Source organism: Arvicanthis niloticus, chromosome 15, assembly GCF_011762505.2.
Source record: "Arvicanthis niloticus isolate mArvNil1 chromosome 15, mArvNil1.pat.X, whole genome shotgun sequence".
In the NCBI taxonomy this organism is placed as follows: domain Eukaryota; kingdom Metazoa; phylum Chordata; class Mammalia; order Rodentia; family Muridae; genus Arvicanthis; species Arvicanthis niloticus.
In genome coordinates this window covers 51860413-51878161 of record NC_047672.1, presented here as the reverse complement: position 1 = coordinate 51878161, position 17749 = coordinate 51860413, and the positions used below count along the sequence as shown (strand labels likewise).

Below are 17749 nucleotides of genomic sequence, written 5' to 3'. Positions count from 1 at the left end.
TTCATACTCTTCCCTTCTCAAGTCGTCTGTCATTCCCAGAGTTTATCCCTGCATCATAAACTACAACAGATCCTTTTCATACCTGAGTCTACTCCTGACAGGTACCTGGCAATGCTGTTGTGTTTAGTTCCATTTTACAAACAAAAAACAGCTGAAACTTAGAGGGATTATATGTGAAGCAAACTGCTTAAGGCCATGGATGGGCGGATCAGTATGCAAAATCCACAGGTATCTGTCTCCTTTGGAAGATTAGTATTTCTGTTAGAACATAGGACTTTTGTCATAATTTTCAGCTTTAAAAACACTATCTAATTAAATATAGTAACATGCATATTAAATATTGATCAAAGAGGTAAGTTCATTTACAATGGCTGTCACCTATTTTTTTTTTATTTATGACTGTAAAGCTATTTAAAAAGATAAGTATTGGATTTTCTTGGCATGGAAAAAGGGAGAAGTTAAAAATTTAAGCAAATTATAAACTCCAAAGTAAATGTAAATCTTACCTTCCTCAGGTTTCACGTCCAATAGTTCATCTATGGGTCCTTAAGGGAAGAGAAATACAATAAATTATGAGTTAAATTCCATTATATTTGGATTTTGAGTAAATCATTAAAACTGGGAAGTCTGTCCTTAGCTTACCTGAGCAGGCATCATGTGCAGAACTTTTGTCTATAGGGGACAAAATGCTTTTCCCCTCTTCAGCTGTAATAGAACATATGCAAGTGGTTATGACCAGCTCGAAATGGTACATGTTTATATGATAACATGTGAGATAAATGCACACTGTCAGAAAGAATAAGCAATCTGACCTCACTCAGGCAAAGCAGTGGTCCTCGGTTTCTCTTCTACTTCAGCTGCTGGCTCTCAATGAACTGAAATTTGGCCATGAATCTCTGTTATGTTCAGTAGATAACCATACTAACATACTGTTCTATTTTCCATTCATGGAAAAAGGAATGGCTTAAGTAATTGACTGTTGCTTGGTATCACTAATACATTCTAACCATATGGGCCTGGTTAAGATAAAAAGAAAGACTACTCAATAAAAGATCATTTTGTTTCAGACTTTAAACCTAATATTTCCAAATTCTGAGAAAAGCTGCAGAGACAGGGAAAAGACCAATGGATACTAAGGGCATGCTTTGTGGGTAAGGAGATGAATCGGTGGTGGACAGAAGGCTTGAAGGCAGTAATCATATTTTATATGACGCTTTAATGGAAAATATTTCATTTTGTATTTATAATACCTATCAAATATAGAACACTAGATGTGAATATTATACAAATTGTGAACTTTGAGTGATAAGGATGTATCTATTAAGGCTCATATATATTTATGATCTATATCTATATCTCTCTATATATATAGATCAGATATATATTTCACACATGTATATATATTTATATGTATGTATATGTACATATATATGCATATTCCACTCTGGTGTAAGATGTGGATAGTGAAAAGTTGCATGTATGGGGACGAAGGTACATGGGAAAACTCTGTGCCTTGAACTTATTTATCCCATGAACTAGCTGTGGCTCACAAGAAATAACAAAACATAGCTATATATGCATGCATGCACACATGATAGACCAGCTTCAAGCTCAGTTTGTTCGTATGCTCACCAGACCTTCTACAGGTCTCAGAATAAAAGACAGACACCACTTCATCATAATAGATTCACAATCTCAAAATATTATGCAAATATCACATCCAATTAAACTATATGAGGAAAGAAAATCTGCATTGTATTCTGTTTAGTCATACATTATTTAAAATGTATATAAGCTATATGGATTTGAAACTTTTATATGAATATAATAAACTGGAGTTTATATTTTTTCCAAAGAACTAAATATGTTCTACTCAGTGACCTCGATTGCCATACAACATTGATGGCGCATGCCATAGGTTCTCTGAGACAGGAAGTCTAAATCAACACAGACAGCCCTTTATGGCTACAAAATCAGGCCCTGCCTCTCTCCCACTTACCTTCCCTCAGACTCTGGAATGCTGTTTTTCTGATTTGGCTTGGTCCTTCCTGGCTCATTCCTCCCAGGCGATTCCTTTTCCTTCGGCAAGTCTTACAATAGTGTATGGCCTTAGCTTGTCCCCCAGTTGCTTCAACTAAGTGAGGCCTCTGCATCTCACACACTCAGAGTGCTGACCTTCTCCTGGGTAGCTCTGACCAATCGTGCTACAGTTGGAGATGGGAGCAGTTGCTACTATCTACTTCCTCTGTTGACTGTGAGCCTCATTCCAAAAAGATCAGGCTATGTGTGGTGTGTAATGCTTGTTGCTGGAGCCCTGTGCTGTGTTGGGAACACAAGTATTGCTAGTAAACACCTCCTGAAGTAGACACAGCCAAGCCCTGTGACCCATGAAGCACATATGCACAAGTGGACACAGGTGAGGACAAGTGTTGGGAGCAAATTAGCAAGCTGGTTTTGGTTTTTAAAGACTAAGTCTTATTGAGTCTAGGTGGCCTAAGACACTCTCTCTCTCTCTCTCTCTCTCTCTCTCTCTATATATATATATATATATATATATATATATATATATATGTGTGTGTGTGTGTGTGTGTGTGTGTGTGTGTGTGAAATATATATCTGAAGATGACCTTTAATTTCTTTCCAATGCTCTTGCCTCCACCTTCCTTGGAGCACAGATGGATCAATCAGAGGCATGGACCACACTTCTTGTTCTTTGTTTGCTATTTTCTATTTTCTGCTGAAAGGCAGATTGAAAATACAAGAGGCAGGAGTAAAGATGGGGGCTGCAGGCATGGCCGATGGTTGTAGAAAGAGGAAGGGAAGGCCAGAAGAATGAAGAATGAAGTGAAGAAGAAATGTGAAAGAAGAAAAAGCAAAGAACAGTCTTCCTTTCCTGGAAGACTTCCCATAGCCTACTCAAGGCAGGGAAGACAGAACCTACAAGGGCTTTTCTGGTCAGAGGGCTGGGTGACTTTTGTAACCTACATAGCATCTTTAGCTACCCATTTAATATAAACCATCTTTCCAACTATGAGGATTTTAACAGCTGGTGAAGGGGTTCGGCACTGTTACACATTGGCTTTACCATAATTTTCCATTCTCTGTACCTTTATGGTAAGGAACCAACAGAAAACCTGGAGGAGCCAGAGACAGTAAAATGTCACAACAGAGTGCCGCCTCTCATGTGCAACCCTCTTCCTGAGGTAGGCTTCAGTTTACCTTGAGGTAGTTGGCACCAAGTCTTAATGTGGTCCTGGTAGGGCAAAATCTGAGCTCTCCTGTCTTCAACAATGAGGAACACCCACCAGGAAATCAGCAATGACCACACCTGGGGTGTGATGTCAAGACGGTACCAAGACTACTCAGACCAGTTCAGAAATGTTCCATAATGATGATATTTTCTGGCCATCTTGAAATATATGATTTACTGCTCAAGGGTTGACATCATTAATATCTGGGACTACAGGAAGCAAATTAATACAGTCTTTTCTCAAGACAGAAAGAAAAGCCAGAAAGGCAACCCAGAAAAAAAATTGCAAAAAATTTGAAAAAAAAAAAAAAAGAGCAAACAAATTGAAACAGTGTCTGTGAAGCAATTTAAATGGAAATTAAAACTTATTCTTACAAGGAGAAGATTCTTTGTGCTGGTTCTCATCCTCCAAAGAAATTAACCTTAAAATAAAAAGAAAGTTGATTTTACACCATTCTGCAAATTTATTTTTATGGGATAACTGTATCTTCAGTGCAGTATCTATGGCTTCACTTACAGCAACACACACACACACACACACACACACACACACACACACACACACAGAGAGAGAGAGAGAGAGAGAGAGAGAGAGAGAGAGAGAGAGGCTGAGAGTATAGAGGGAGATGGAGAGGGGAGGTCATTTGTATGGCATATATTTCCTGAGGAAGAAACAACATTGCTTGTACTCTGTAACATTCTACAGCACCTTCGTGCATGAGTATGGCTTCACCATAAGGCACACACTCTGTAAACATCTTGGTGGCCATTTATGGATAACTGCCATCCATTCACATGGTTACCACTGGGAAGAACCATAGAAAGGGACTGTTAGACAACCCTGATTTCTGGGGTTAAAAAAAGAGAGACACTAAACTACACAGAAGGCAGAAGGCAGGGTCACTCGCAAACCCAGAGGCACATCGGAATAGCTCTTCCTGTGACTTCACAGGCAGACCCTCCACCACCCCGACATTCATATATTTGGTTCTTTCTAGCTCTACAGCCCACTTTAATCTGCTAATTCTGAACAAAATTCCTTCTAAAAGTTCACTTTTCGCTATCATTTAAAACAATGACTGGTATATACGTTTTGAGCTTTCAAAGAAAGTACTAAGACACTTGAGCAATCTGAAACTGGTGAAAGTCAACACATCAAGAAAACTGCATAGATCCCTTCTGGTACAGCTGATGCTTTATTTAGACTGCATGGCCTGCATTAGCTTAAATGGTAAGATTCTTTTGGGATTTGCTCTAGGCATGGCTTCTAATGGGGTTCATTATAGTACCTTGCCCTTTCCGAGCCCCCTCTGGCCTCCACACAATGTGGACATGGGTAGATGGATGCTCAGATGGTCAGTGTGAGAAGGGGTACCACAGAGAGTCCCTACATTGTGCCATCACAGAGCAGGAGGTTACTAGATGCTCCTTACCAGGAGGCGACTGTGTGGACCCAGAGCACATCCTACCGTCTGTTCAACAGTGCGAACTTGTCTGTGTTCTGCACCAGAGAAAATTGCCAGTATTTTCTTTAAAACTAAAAAGGGGCTAATGTTTGGAGCAAATATTTCTATGGGATTAAATACACATCTAACACATCAGAAACTTTCTTAGAACTATAATAAAAATGTCAGCCTGTCTAACCATAAAGCTGTCTAAATTTTGGAGGTGTACAGAGGAGGAATAGAATGCGGGGGGGGGGGGGGGGGAAATAATGCTTCCAGTGCTTTCCCAGGTCAGGCAGTTCTGAGTGCCTGCTGTTCATCTCCATAGACACTGCCACATGTTCAAAGTTCCTTCTCCCTGTGTGACATTAGGGATCATGTGCTGACTATGCTGTAAATACACCTTGGTGTTTTTAAGTAAGAGCTGAAAAACAGAGGTCGGGGAGCCACTTCCTACTCTCTGGGCTATCCTTTGCTTCAGAGGAGAGAATACAGGCAGAGCACTGAAGGAAGAGAGTCACAACCCCACACACTTTCAGACTACACACATGGCTAAGCAATTTCATAAGCCATAGACTTGTAGAAGAGAAAAGGTGGGGGATTTCCCCGTGGAGGATATCTTGTGAATGTTGATGATAACAAATGGGGGTCATAACCAGAAACCAGAGAGGACATGGAGCCCACAGCAAAGGGATGCCTGCCTTTTAGTGAGGACATGGGTGACCCCCTCCAGTCACTGGCCTCACCTGGGCTTGGCTCTGAGGACTATACTGCCCTGTTGGAAGGGAGTGTGTATCAAGAGGGAGGAGCCTGGGACTTACTGCCTGGGCTCCTGTGGGGCAGCCTCTCGCTTTTCCCGCTTTTCCCTCCGGGAGCTCTTCTTCCCTTCTTTCTCAACTAGCTTTTTCATAGGGTCTTGTAAGCTCTTGATCATAAGCCACAGGTAGAAAAAAAAAAAAAAAGAAAAAAGAAAAGAATGTTAAAGACAAATCATCAGTGAAACTGCTCACATGCTGTCAGTGCCTATAACCGCCCTCCATGCGGAGCTTTGAAGAGGTTGTCCCAGTTGAGTATGCAGGGAAAGGTTTCTGTGGTGAAGCAGTAATGTTTTCAGGCAGATCCAAGGATTACAGCTTATAAGGGAGGGTTGGTTTGCCCCCGGATTTATGTTTCCCGCTTTGTGATAAGCTATCCAGAAAAGGCCTTTTGGTTACTGTTAACTTCACTTTCCAACGTCAGCATGCAGCTAAGATAAACACTATTCTTTCTGAAGTCCACACTCTGACATAGTATAAGCTTCCATCGAAGTTGAGACAACTGCATCTTATTTTTAACTTTGTTTGCTATTTTGCAATTTAAGAACCATCTTTAAAAACAGCAGACAATAACAAATGTATGTGTATGTATATACACACATATATATATATGTATACATATATACATACATACACACAGAATAGTATCAAGATATTCTGAAAGTTTAATTCCTACAAAATGACAGAGCAGGTGTCTCTAAGTCTGTGTAGATTAAAAACAGTCAAGAGTCTTTTTTTTTTTTTTGGCACATCACTTGCTAGAGTTACTATTTTAAAGGTTTATTAAATATTTACGGAAAGTTTTTTTTTGCTTCTGTTATAAAGAAGCATCTCCTTACAAACTGCACACCAGTGGCTGAGACCTAGAAAGAGAAAGCAAATGTTTCTTTAACAATGAATAATGACATATACAAAAAGATTTCTATTTTGGGCCCTAATTAAAATACAAACCTATGAGCACAAAAGGAATATTTCAAGATATTAAGCCTTCTCGGAACTACTAACGTCCAGGTTCTCATCCTCCGGGCCTCCCTGCCTTTCTACCCTTGGCTCTTGTGTTCTTTTCTCCACAGTGACACACAGAGGGAGGCAGGCAGGCTTCAGGGCCAATTCGGATTGATTAGTGATGGCTGACTGGAGGCCTGGGTGAAGACACTCTAAGGCTATGTCCAGGCAAAGCATAGCTGAGGCCGACTCTAGAGTCTGCCACGGACACCAGATGGATACTGGTGTTACACCCCCAACTGCCAGCCTCATTTCATTCCCCGTACTGAGTAATTTTCCGAAAATACCAATGTCATCATACTGCCCTTGTTCTCAAGACTTGATGATCATTTCTTATTTCTCACCACTCCTAACCTAAAACCGTCTCTCTGCTTGATTTTAAATCATCCCAAATGCCAGGCTACCTCCAGTCTCTCTGCTGCTTCCCACTATCTGCAAAGCAGGAGCTTTCTATTCAGTTGGAGCCGCCTCCTCAGGGTCTCCTGTGTGCTTATTGTTCTGGTCCTATCTTTGTTCTTCCCTGTAGCTCATAGCTCGCCCTGCCTTCAGAAATCCTGAGCCCTTTCAAAGCCCACATCAATTACTGCTACTTTCCACACAACTTCACTGGGCACTCCAGATTTAAGAATGTCCTTCTGACGCTAAGTCGCGTTAACAGTCTGATCAGCGTTATGTTTTTTTTATAGATACTCTGTACCAACACAATTCCTGTATAACAATAGATTTAGAGTTGAAACTATAGAGCATTTTACGTGTCGCAAACATTTAATACTAAATTAAAATATATGGATGTGTATTCAACTCCTCAATATTCTAATGTAGGGTCCTGGTTTTGAGCTCTGTTTTAAACATTATTTTGTATGTGAGGCTTGTCATGGTACATGTGTGTAGAGCAGAGGACAACTTGCAGAAACAGTTCTCTCCTTTCGCCACATGGGTTCCAGAGATCAAACTCAACTTGTGAAGCTTGCTAACAAGTGCCTTTGCCTGTAAGATATGAGTCTACGTCTCTGATTTAAGTTCTGAAGCACTTCATTGCATGAAGACTGCAAAAAGTCATTTTCATGACTCCTTGTCTCTGGACATTAAATTGGTACTTTCATTCAACAAATACTTTTGGAGTGTCTACCATGTGTAAGATGCTGTTTTGGGATATTTTGGATGTCAGTCAAAAGAAAAATTATCAGCCAGTGAGATGCCCAGGCAGATCATTTAAAGGCAAGACAAGACAATCAGATCATTATTTCAGTGAACGGGATGTTCTCTTGGAGAGATGACACTTCAACTGAGAGGTAAATGACAAGAAGGAACCAGCCATGGTCAACCCAATGAGAAGCTTGAATACGAAGGCCCAAAGGTAAGAATAGGTCAGCCTGTGTGAAGAAGTCACTGGGGCTATGCTGTTACTGACAAGAATGGAAGTCTCAGAAGAACCCCATAATGTGGCCAGCCGTGTCTCCCAGGGAGAGCATTCGTTGTCGGCATTGGCCATTTTGCCTCCTTTGTGCTGTCTCTCTATGCATGACAACTACCCACAGTATATGATCATTATGTGCTGCAGCCTGGACCATGAGGGGAAAATGCTACAACGGACAGGGTTCGAGCAAATGAGCCGATAGACCCGGATTCTGTTCTAGACGGTTGTGTGTGTGTGTGTGTGTGTGTGTGTGTGTGTGTATCCAGTGAAAGTAATGCATGTCACATGTGAGTGTGTGTGTGTATTCATTAGAGTTGTGTAACCATAAGTGGGAGTTCATCAGATGTCAAGGACATACTCTTTTCCATATATTTGCCAATCCCAGCACCTCTCTCTCTCTGTCTCTCAGCAGCTGTATTCTCTATAGAATGGTTCAGTTCTGATCAGAGTGAAGGCTGGAGTATTTTCAGCCAATGCTCCCAGGACTCACTTTTAGATCCCGTGACACTTGTCCAGGCCTCCTGGTTCGCTCAATTATCTCCTCATTGTGTTTCCTTTTTGTCAATCAACATTGGGCAGGCCATGGACATGTCTGCTTCAGTGGGCTGCGTCTAGCTGCCACAGCCCCTGTCTAAACCCCCAAGATGCCCTTGACAGTTCTATGGTTCTCATCCTCCTGTCTCCAGCCGACCTCCCCTCCTGACCACGCTGGTGCAGCTCTCAGACAATCCCTTTGTAATGTAAACCACTCAGTGCTTCTTTTCAAGCCCTTCCCCTGTTGGGCCATTAGCAGGGACTCAATTGTTGGCTCCCTGTCACCACAGTCACACTTAAGACACTATTGTGCTTTCCCAACAGAATGGCTGCAGTTCCAATTGCTACTTTAATTTACTATTAATAATTCCTGTGACAATGCTCTTCTCGTCCTACATTATTATTGTCCCTATGATAATTTGGCTTCAGGAGCTTAGCAAGTGCTAAAATTCGTACTTGTTGGTTAAAAAAAAATAAATGTAAGGCTTAGCATTAACAATTACATCTATTTAGCTAAGCAATGTGAAGGCTCAGGGGAAAACTATGAAAAGGCATGTAACATCATAAGGAAAATGAATGTAAACACATCAGCTTATTCACTTTGAGAATTCTGAATGAAGGAAAATATTGTATTCAAATACATATCAGCTTACCTGAATACAATCCACATGCCACAGGATTCGAACATTCTAAAGTTGTAAGTCAAAAGATTTATCATAGATCCACAGAGTTATATCCTCAGCAGAACAATCAATTTTTGAACATTGACAGTGGGCTTGTTTAACATAAGACTTGGAGATCAAACAAAGCGAAATCAAAAAGGTGAAAAAAGCAGAACCACACAGGAAGCTTGCTTCTGAGGAACGATGGCACTCAGTGAAGAGAGACTCTAACAGAAAGTTCATGTCCCAATCCCACCTGAAATTTAGTTTATTGTGTGACTGTCCAAAGCATGCAATTCTGTGGAATAGAGAATAATTTCCTGCCTCAACCAAGGTCAGTGGGGAGGGGTTAGACGGTTTGGGTTGCTAAGAGTTAAGGATATTGGAAATGAATTTTTCCAATTATTTTGAAGTTCCACAACTCGGTTAATGACAGACAAAACACTTGACCCTAATAGCCTCTGCAGAAGTGACAACATTTTCTGAGTGACATGAATCCGTGTTCTGAAAAAATGAACAAGAAAAGTCTGGAAGAGACAGCCATCAGACAGAACCATTTCCAGCCGCTGGCCTATGAAAGCCACATTTGAATCTATGGTCAGAAGAAATGAAAACTCCAAAACATGTGCTTCTAAACCTCATCCCACCCGGTCCTCCCCTCAAACTGTCTGTGGACATCACTGCTTCTCAGTAGTGCACAGCATCACTCCTCTGACTGAAAGCGTCTTTGTGGATGAAAGGGTGCTTGCAGACTAAGTAACCTGTGCCTGGTCAGGCTGCAGCAACAGGCTAATAGTTTCCATCAATGCACAAACGGCTTCAGGGAGCATGCACACAGTATAGAAGATCGGCGTGACAAAGGAAATGTGCAGGCCCAGCTTGAAAAAAAAAAAAAAAAAAGGTCTTAAAAAGGAAACAGCTTAATATAATAAAAGGAATTACTACTTCCTGTATTAGGAAAATAAAAGCAGCAGCAGCATTCATCTGAAAGAAGGCAAAACTTCTCAACAAAACAAATTCCTCAGACAAAGGGCCAGCAGCCAGTTCTAAGAACCCAGACTGAGGCCCACCTTGCACAACTGGGTAACATTTCCTGTAGTCCTTAATTAGACACTTCATTTTCTTATGCTACTTTCCATTAATTACACTGTACACAGACGAAGGTGCCAAATAGTTGTCAGGAAAAGGAAACAAAAGCACTTAAAATAGTTTTGCATGGTCAAAAGATGCTGCCTTCAGCTGGGTGTGTGTGTATGTTTGTGTTTATATAATTAGTACCACATGAGAAATAAAAAGCAGAGGACATGATGTATACCAGCCATGCAATTCATGGACATTTAGAACATATGTCCTCCTCTTCCCCACCACACATGTCCCCCGCCATGTACAAATGACACCATATTAATCTAGTACTAGAAACAATGAACTGAACTGCAGAACAGAACAACAGACCAAAGTAAAACCAGAGGAAAAAAATCACTATCGTAAGACATATAATCTTATGCTTTAAAGTAGCACGGGGGCTTGCTCATGAGAAGCATCACAGAGTGCTGGGAAGAGAGGGTCTTTGGATTTGTACCAAGCAGTACTTTGACATGAACACGGTTCTTGCCATTCTCAGGCCTCAGTTTACCCACCAGAACACGGAGATAATGTCAAGTATGCAAATGTACGGATCAGTGTAAGGGCAAACAGAGAGAATCTATAGTACCAAACACTCTAAACCACATTCTTGTCAGGACCCTAAAGGATCTACAGCAGTGTTTCTCAACCTGTAGGTCGTGACCCCTCTGGGGTCAACGGACCCTTTCAAGAGGGGTCGCCAAAGACCTTTGGAAAACACAGACATTTACATTACAATTGATAACCTTTATAAACTACATAAATTTGTGAATTAATTTATTCACAAGTTATGATATAGCACTGAAAATAATTTTATGGTTGGGGGTCACTATAACATGAGGAACTATACTGAAGGGTCTCAGCATTGGGAAGGTTATGAACCACTCTGGTCTAAAGGGGGGAAGTGATGACTTTAGTCCCATGTTCTATACTCCAAGTTCACACTCTCTGGCTTCAAGTAGTAGCCTCAGAAACATTGCTTGTTTCCTGACATGGAAGTGGAGGCCCGGAGAGGTGAACTAACTTGCTTCAGGCCATTCAGCCACAGACAAACAGAAGTTATATATGAATCTATCTTTAAAATTTCACAATTTAAGGAAATGTCTTGAACAACCAAGTCCAGGACATTTACTCAACATCCCCTTTAATGAGAAGTGTTGAGGACACAGAGGGGACTCCATCCCACATTCTTAAGGAGGAGTCCCATGTTCCCAGATATTTGAGGGGCTGCCACATAAATTACTGTTTTCACTCACAAGAGAAAAACTTCAAAGTATGGCTGTTAATTGGAAGCTACAGCTGTATATTTTAAAGGTGGCATTTCTGCTCTCTCCTGCCCACCTGCTTCACAGCCTCAAGTGCCCGTGGGAAGCGGTGGTAAAAGCCTGAACTTTTCTGTTCCCAGATCCAGTACACATGCACAGAGCCTTGGGAAAATTACTAACTGTCTCTGGGCTCCAGTTTCATTTGAAACATGGGAATAGGACTGAACATACTCAAATGTTCCAAAGATAATTTGAGGGTCAAATAAAAACCAACATTTTCTACATGTTAATGCTGAACCTAACAGTGTTATTGATTACAATGCCATCCCTGGTATATTTAAGACTCACACATATCATATGAAAACGTTCCTAGACATTATTTCATAGCAAGTGTCTGGCATAGAAAAATTATACACTGGGGTTATTTTTTTTTCCTGTCCAGCAAAGAGAAGTTTGGGAAGAAGGAACAGGGGCAGGAGAAGACCCAGGCTGTTGTGAGGAGGGCCTGGGTGACCAGCTGCCAGGGAGAAATAATGCCAATCACCATAAGGCAGAGACAGCAAACGACAGACAAAACTCTGGCTTGCCCAGCTTGGATTTCAGTGGTGGTCCTGGTCAGCTCATCCATTTCCCCTTCCCCAGGAACTGAGATATACCTCTAAATCTGTTCTTTCCAATGATCTGGCCTAGAAGAGTTTGGGGGAAAAGAAAAAAAAGAGAAAAAAAAAAAAAAAAAAAAAAAAAAAAAAGGAAAAAGCCTTGCTAAGTACCCCGAGAGCAAAACTTGAAAGTCTAAAAGGATATTCTGGATGCTCGCCACGAGTAATTGCCTTGTTGGGACTGTTAACTAAAATAGCATTGCAGAGATATTTACCCAATTTTCATAAAAACTATTATGGCATTATTTTCAAAGCAAGTAACTACAGAGCCATGTGGCCTGTCAGTAAATGCTCAGATGATTAGCTGAGAAATGTGAAGGTGGTTGGAAGGAGGCTGCTAGGCATATGAATTTGAGAAAAACAAAATTCAGGAAAGGATGTTTTGGTCTTTTGAAAGCAAAGAGTATTTTGGTCTGAGAAGGATGTTCCATGCCCTGGTGCTGGGACCCACACCCCAGAGTCAAGGAAGGAACAGCTATGGCAGTTCCAGTGGTTATTTTTGAACATGCTTGGAGTTGAATTTTAAAGTTCAGGTTCCTTAGAGGTGAATCTTGGCCCAGGTCAAGAGTAAGTTGCAAAGCCAATTTGTATTGGTTAGAGTTAGCCTGGCTGAAAAGATGGCACACCCTCACGCCTTTCTGGCTCTTCTGTCCCTGGTGGGAATTATTTGAGAGCAGACCAAGACCTGTGGGGTTGAAGGACAGGTTTGGAAATGGAACTGCCAGATGTCCAGTGGAAACCAGGGAGGGAGTGGGCTATGTGAGCTCTGGGTTGAGGCCTGCTAAGATTTCCCATTGGACACCTTTGCCTGTGGGACTGGTTGAGAAACCCAACAGTCTGGGATGAAAACGGTAAGAAAATAACTGAAACTGGGTTGCTGGACCTAGCAGTGCTCATCCAATGCTCTGCCTGTGGCCGACTTCCGGATCCACTGTAGCATTCTTAGTACGTACATCTCCAGAATCGCTATATTAGTGTTGCTCGAGGCCTTAGCTATGACTTCTCTGTCTACCTCCACATAACCACTGCTGATACGACCTTCCCCGCCAGCACCACTGTCACCAGAACTTCCTCCCCATCATTTCTCCCATCAGTTCAACACCAGCAACCTGGCTCCTATTTTAATCACCAACACACATAGCAGCAGCAGCAGCAGCAGCAGCAGCAGCAGCAGCAGCAGCAGCAATCCCTCCACTACCGTTTTAGTCAACAACACCCACAGCAACACCAACATGGTCTTCACATTCAGAGGCTCTGCTACCACCTCACTTGTACCACCACCATCACCAGCAGCATCAATTCCTTCACTACCTCTTCATCGTCGCTGCCCTCACCGCCACCATTGGCATGGCTAGGCATCGGCACAGCTGGTCTGGCTGCTTGTGCTTTTATGTACTTCACTTTATCATCCCATCCAAGAATGTGAAAAGCAAAGTGGAAAAAAATCCGCTGTTCCTTCCAAAACCACTGAAGTGTGTTAGGGGGCTATCCTCTGCAGCCGACCATCTCTGTTAAACCCAAGTACTTCGATGGCTTCAAAACCAAAAATGCATCCCAGAAGCATTTAGGAGTGTGCAAGTGTGAGGAGAAAGGATTTCAGGTCGACTCGGACTGCGTGGTGAAACACCGGCTCAGAGAAAAGTTAAAAAACGAACGCGGCATGATCGATCATACACGCCTATAATCTAGCACTTGGGGGGCTGAAGTAGGAGGATTGTGAGTTTAAAGTCAGCGTGGTTTAAGATTCTGTCTCAGACAACTGAACAGCAATTCCGACAGCCCTGTAATGCAAACAGGGGAGGACATGCTGGCCCTTAACCAGTCTTCAGAAGTATGTGTCCAAGTTGTAAAGAGACCAAGCCCCACCCTCAGTAAAGGACCCAGGCCCTCCCCTAATATCCCTATAAAAATGCCCAACTCCCCCCCACTGCCAGAACACCGGATAGAGAAGAAATGGCAATTGATGCAAATGGAACTGTAGATGATCCAGAGAAAAGCCACTTGACTCCTCTGTGGCTGTCGCCTGCCCTGGATCCATGAAGAAATGTATAAGTGATATCCTGGAAGGATAAAGTAAACAACCACATCTAAGGGCTAGTAACATAGGCAGGCACTTCTCTCCTAAAGAGACAGAATTCCATTTAGTTTCTTTAAAATGCTTTAAGCTCTGAGCCCAAATTGCTTCCCCGAAAAGAGACAACGCTTTCCAGATCCAGCAAGTAACATTCTCTGCCTGTCGCCAGAACGTGGTAATTCCTGCCATGTGAAGGACTTTCCCAGATTTACATAATAAACATACAATTAATACATTGATAATAGATAATTCATATAAAATATGCATGGTTACTAACATTTTAATGAATCAGTAAGTGTTTGTATTTGAAAACAGAACTGAGGGAAAGCTCGCCTTTTTCTGGCAACCGCTTAGAATGCTTCTGTTTTAAGTTGGAGGCATTACAATGGTCAGTTTTACATTTTTTTCTAAGATTACATTTCAAAGCTAAATTTTCCATAACGTTGAATGCTAAAATGTATCCTTAAATTGAAACGATTCCACTCCCTCCCAAAGGAAGAATCAATATAATCACATCAGGCCTAGACGAAAACCGTGTTAGCTGCTCCATGAAGCATTTCCATTAAATGGTCAAAATCATCACTTGAATATTTTGAAAGATGTATGAGATAGAGCTTCATCTTTACAGTGAACTTATTTAACAAAAGAACTATTTTATATTTCCTAGGTAAAGCTTCATTTGAAGTTCCAGGGGCATGACATGCAGCCCCATACTTCTGCTCGCTCTAAGAGAATCTTCCTATCAAACAGGACCGCCAAGTGCTTTAACACATTAATTACCATCCTTCATCAAGCATAAAACTAACAGTCAGGAAATGCAGCTGCAACGGCACAATTACCAACACACTCAGAATACACCCTGAAGCAAAGAAAACAAATGGCCCGCTTTTCATTAGCAGAGCTTAGCAATCCTCTCCTAAGACAATATTTTCTTTCCAGTCAGAATCCCAAAAGGCATCTTAAGGGGCCATTTGCTTACGTAAACCCGGAGGACAAATTAATCGTGAAAACATTTATTTAAATTTCAAAATATCCATTATCAAGAGAGAAGGCCCTTTTAAAATTATAGGTTTGAGAATTTGTTGGCTGAATAAGAATTTGTATCACTAGAGGCCATGTGTTTCTAAAGGCTATTAGTCCATGGGTTCTAGATATCCACAGAATCATCACACTTAAACAGGGCACACAGGGAACTAATGAGTTTCAGCTTCACGTTTCCTGGCATACAATTTGATACACAAGTGCATCTATCTATAAAAACATAATGACCTGTGTATAACAGGATCCTATTATGTCCAATGGGAGTCCACATAATTATCTATCAGCTTGAATTTCTAATATGTCATCCCTGGAAGCCTAGATGAGATCATTCGGGAGGCTAATGAAAAAAAAAAAACAAACAACAACAACAACAACAAACAGCTTATTTGATGGGCTTGTGGACACTTATTCTTAATTTGACCGTAACGCCATCATACTTTAACAGGTATATTTATCCTATAAGATTATATTACAAATAAGCTATGCATTATTATTTAAGCTGTAACTTAAGGGAGGGTAACGGGATATAAAAGGTAATAGAGTGCTGTCTGTCCAAAATATGTGGCATTTTGTCCTAAATCACAATTGTCAAACTTTTACTAAATTCTTGCTTAGTAGTCTTCTAATGTAAGCAGCACAGCCTTTTCTGTAGGGTGAAGAGCATGGCACACATCTCGAAGTCATAGTTTCCTCAGCTCAGGAGGCTGGGGATACACTCGTGTTCTTCCACCCCTGTGGCACTTTAACGTCACTTATATGTGATAAACTCAGACATGAGTTTTCTTAAGTTATATTTGAGGAAGAGGACATTTCATTTGATTCCTGGCCAATTTATGTTTCACAAGACAGGTAACCTTTGGTTACTGGATGCAAACTTAAAACACGTGGGCAGGTTGGCAGGAAAGTAGTTTTCTAGCCTGCACAAGGTCTTAGGTTCAATCCTTAATGAAAAGAAAGAACAACCCCAACAACAGAACAGTTAAGATGTCCAAGAAGTGCCCCGTGGAAGGGAAGGTTGATCTGCTCAGGCCAGGGTAAGAATTGTGGGTAGTAAGAGCTGTAATTTTAACTAATCTTCCTTTGGTTGGGAGGGATACTTCCTATGTTGGTGAAAACATCAGTAAATCACGGAGAAGAAATACAGCTGCTTCCAACAGTAACACTGCCACTGTGACGGGGGCTGCTTGCTGACGGTGCAGACATTTGGCTGGATGACAGACATACAAGAGGCATAAGAAATAAAAAGCCTCTCCTCCTAAGTGTGTATAGTTGATGGAGCAAAACAGTGCATACCCAGGGTGCATTCACCATGCAGTATGTCAGGGAACACCAACAACTGAGCAAGGTAAGGACTGTGAGTCTATGGCTAGGCATCCTTCCTGGAGTCAGCCTGGGTACAGCTCAGGGCAAGTGGACACTCCTGGATGGCTCTTGAGACCTTGCCTCAGGCAACATCTTTGAAGGTTCCGATCTCAATATTTTTGTAGATCTGTAGATGACTCATAAACACTTAAAATCAGAGCTGCATTTTACAGCCAGGGGTGGGTACTGTTTTGATGTTTCACTAGTGATGTGGACTTATATATAAATTGCCTTAAAAATTAGAAACGACCAATTTCAAGGTTTACTTCTGTTAGTTCTTCCCTGATAGTTTTCCTTCAAAGACACACCCCAAAAACAAGGTACCCATTGTTCTCTCCGATCATTCTTAAAGTCCTTCTGGAAAGACAATCACTTCCTTATCTTAATGTGCATTCATCTCTGGTAGCCATCAGGGCACGCAAGTTCCAAATCAGCTTCAATACTGAGAATCAGATCCTGTATACAAACCCCCTTTGAGTCAAGGATCCTTGAGTTGAATGTAGCTCTTTCAATTAGAAAATGTTACTATAGCCCTATGGAAAATTCCAATCTTATGTTGGAGATACCTTCAGAATAAAGTGATATTTTCTTTTTTAGAAATTAGGGAAGAAAGAAACAGATAATCTCAGATCAGCATACTCAGAATTAATAATTAAAAAGTAGGGATGTAACTTAGGGGTAGACTCTCTAGCATGTTTAAAGCCCTGAATTCCATCCTAGGTAATGGAAAAAAACAAAAACGAAACAAGAAGTAATTAGTTACCTGTTCTTGAGTCATCTTGTCTTCAACAACGTCAGATAAATATGGATTATTTTGATGTACAGTGAAAGGCCAGGTCAGAGACATAGTTCTCTCTGACAAGGGCCTGGGAGTAGTGTTACTGCCATGGGTTTGGTTTATAATATACACAAAACTGGCTTTTCACAAGATTTCCTAGTGAGTCTCTGGCTTTCATACCTTTAACATTGTGAATTTATATGGTTGATAGCCTTTGAAGCTCTCATGAATGGCTGCCATAGTGTGAGAAGTCTTCTCCCAAAAGTGGAGCAGAGTGGTCTGTAAAGAAAGATGGTAAAGTCAATGTCTTGAATGCCCAC

General features: G+C 41.3%; 1 protein-coding gene across 4 annotated transcripts in view; it reads right to left on the bottom strand.

Annotated features, from left to right (window-relative positions):
• Positions 1 to 17749, bottom strand: part of Ica1 (islet cell autoantigen 1) — a 133862-nt gene that overhangs the window by 20702 nt on the left and 95411 nt on the right. For all 4 annotated transcript variants that reach the window (XM_076913697.1, XM_076913698.1, XM_034519135.2 and 1 more), the window contains exons 8-12: positions 17610 to 17708; positions 5517 to 5620; positions 3626 to 3672; positions 643 to 705; positions 507 to 545 (exon numbers count right to left, since the gene is read on the bottom strand). In XM_076913697.1, the coding sequence (XP_076769812.1) occupies positions 507 to 545; positions 643 to 705; positions 3626 to 3672; positions 5517 to 5620; positions 17610 to 17708 (352 nt within the window). The remainder of the gene's footprint in view (positions 1 to 506; positions 546 to 642; positions 706 to 3625; positions 3673 to 5516; positions 5621 to 17609; positions 17709 to 17749) is intronic.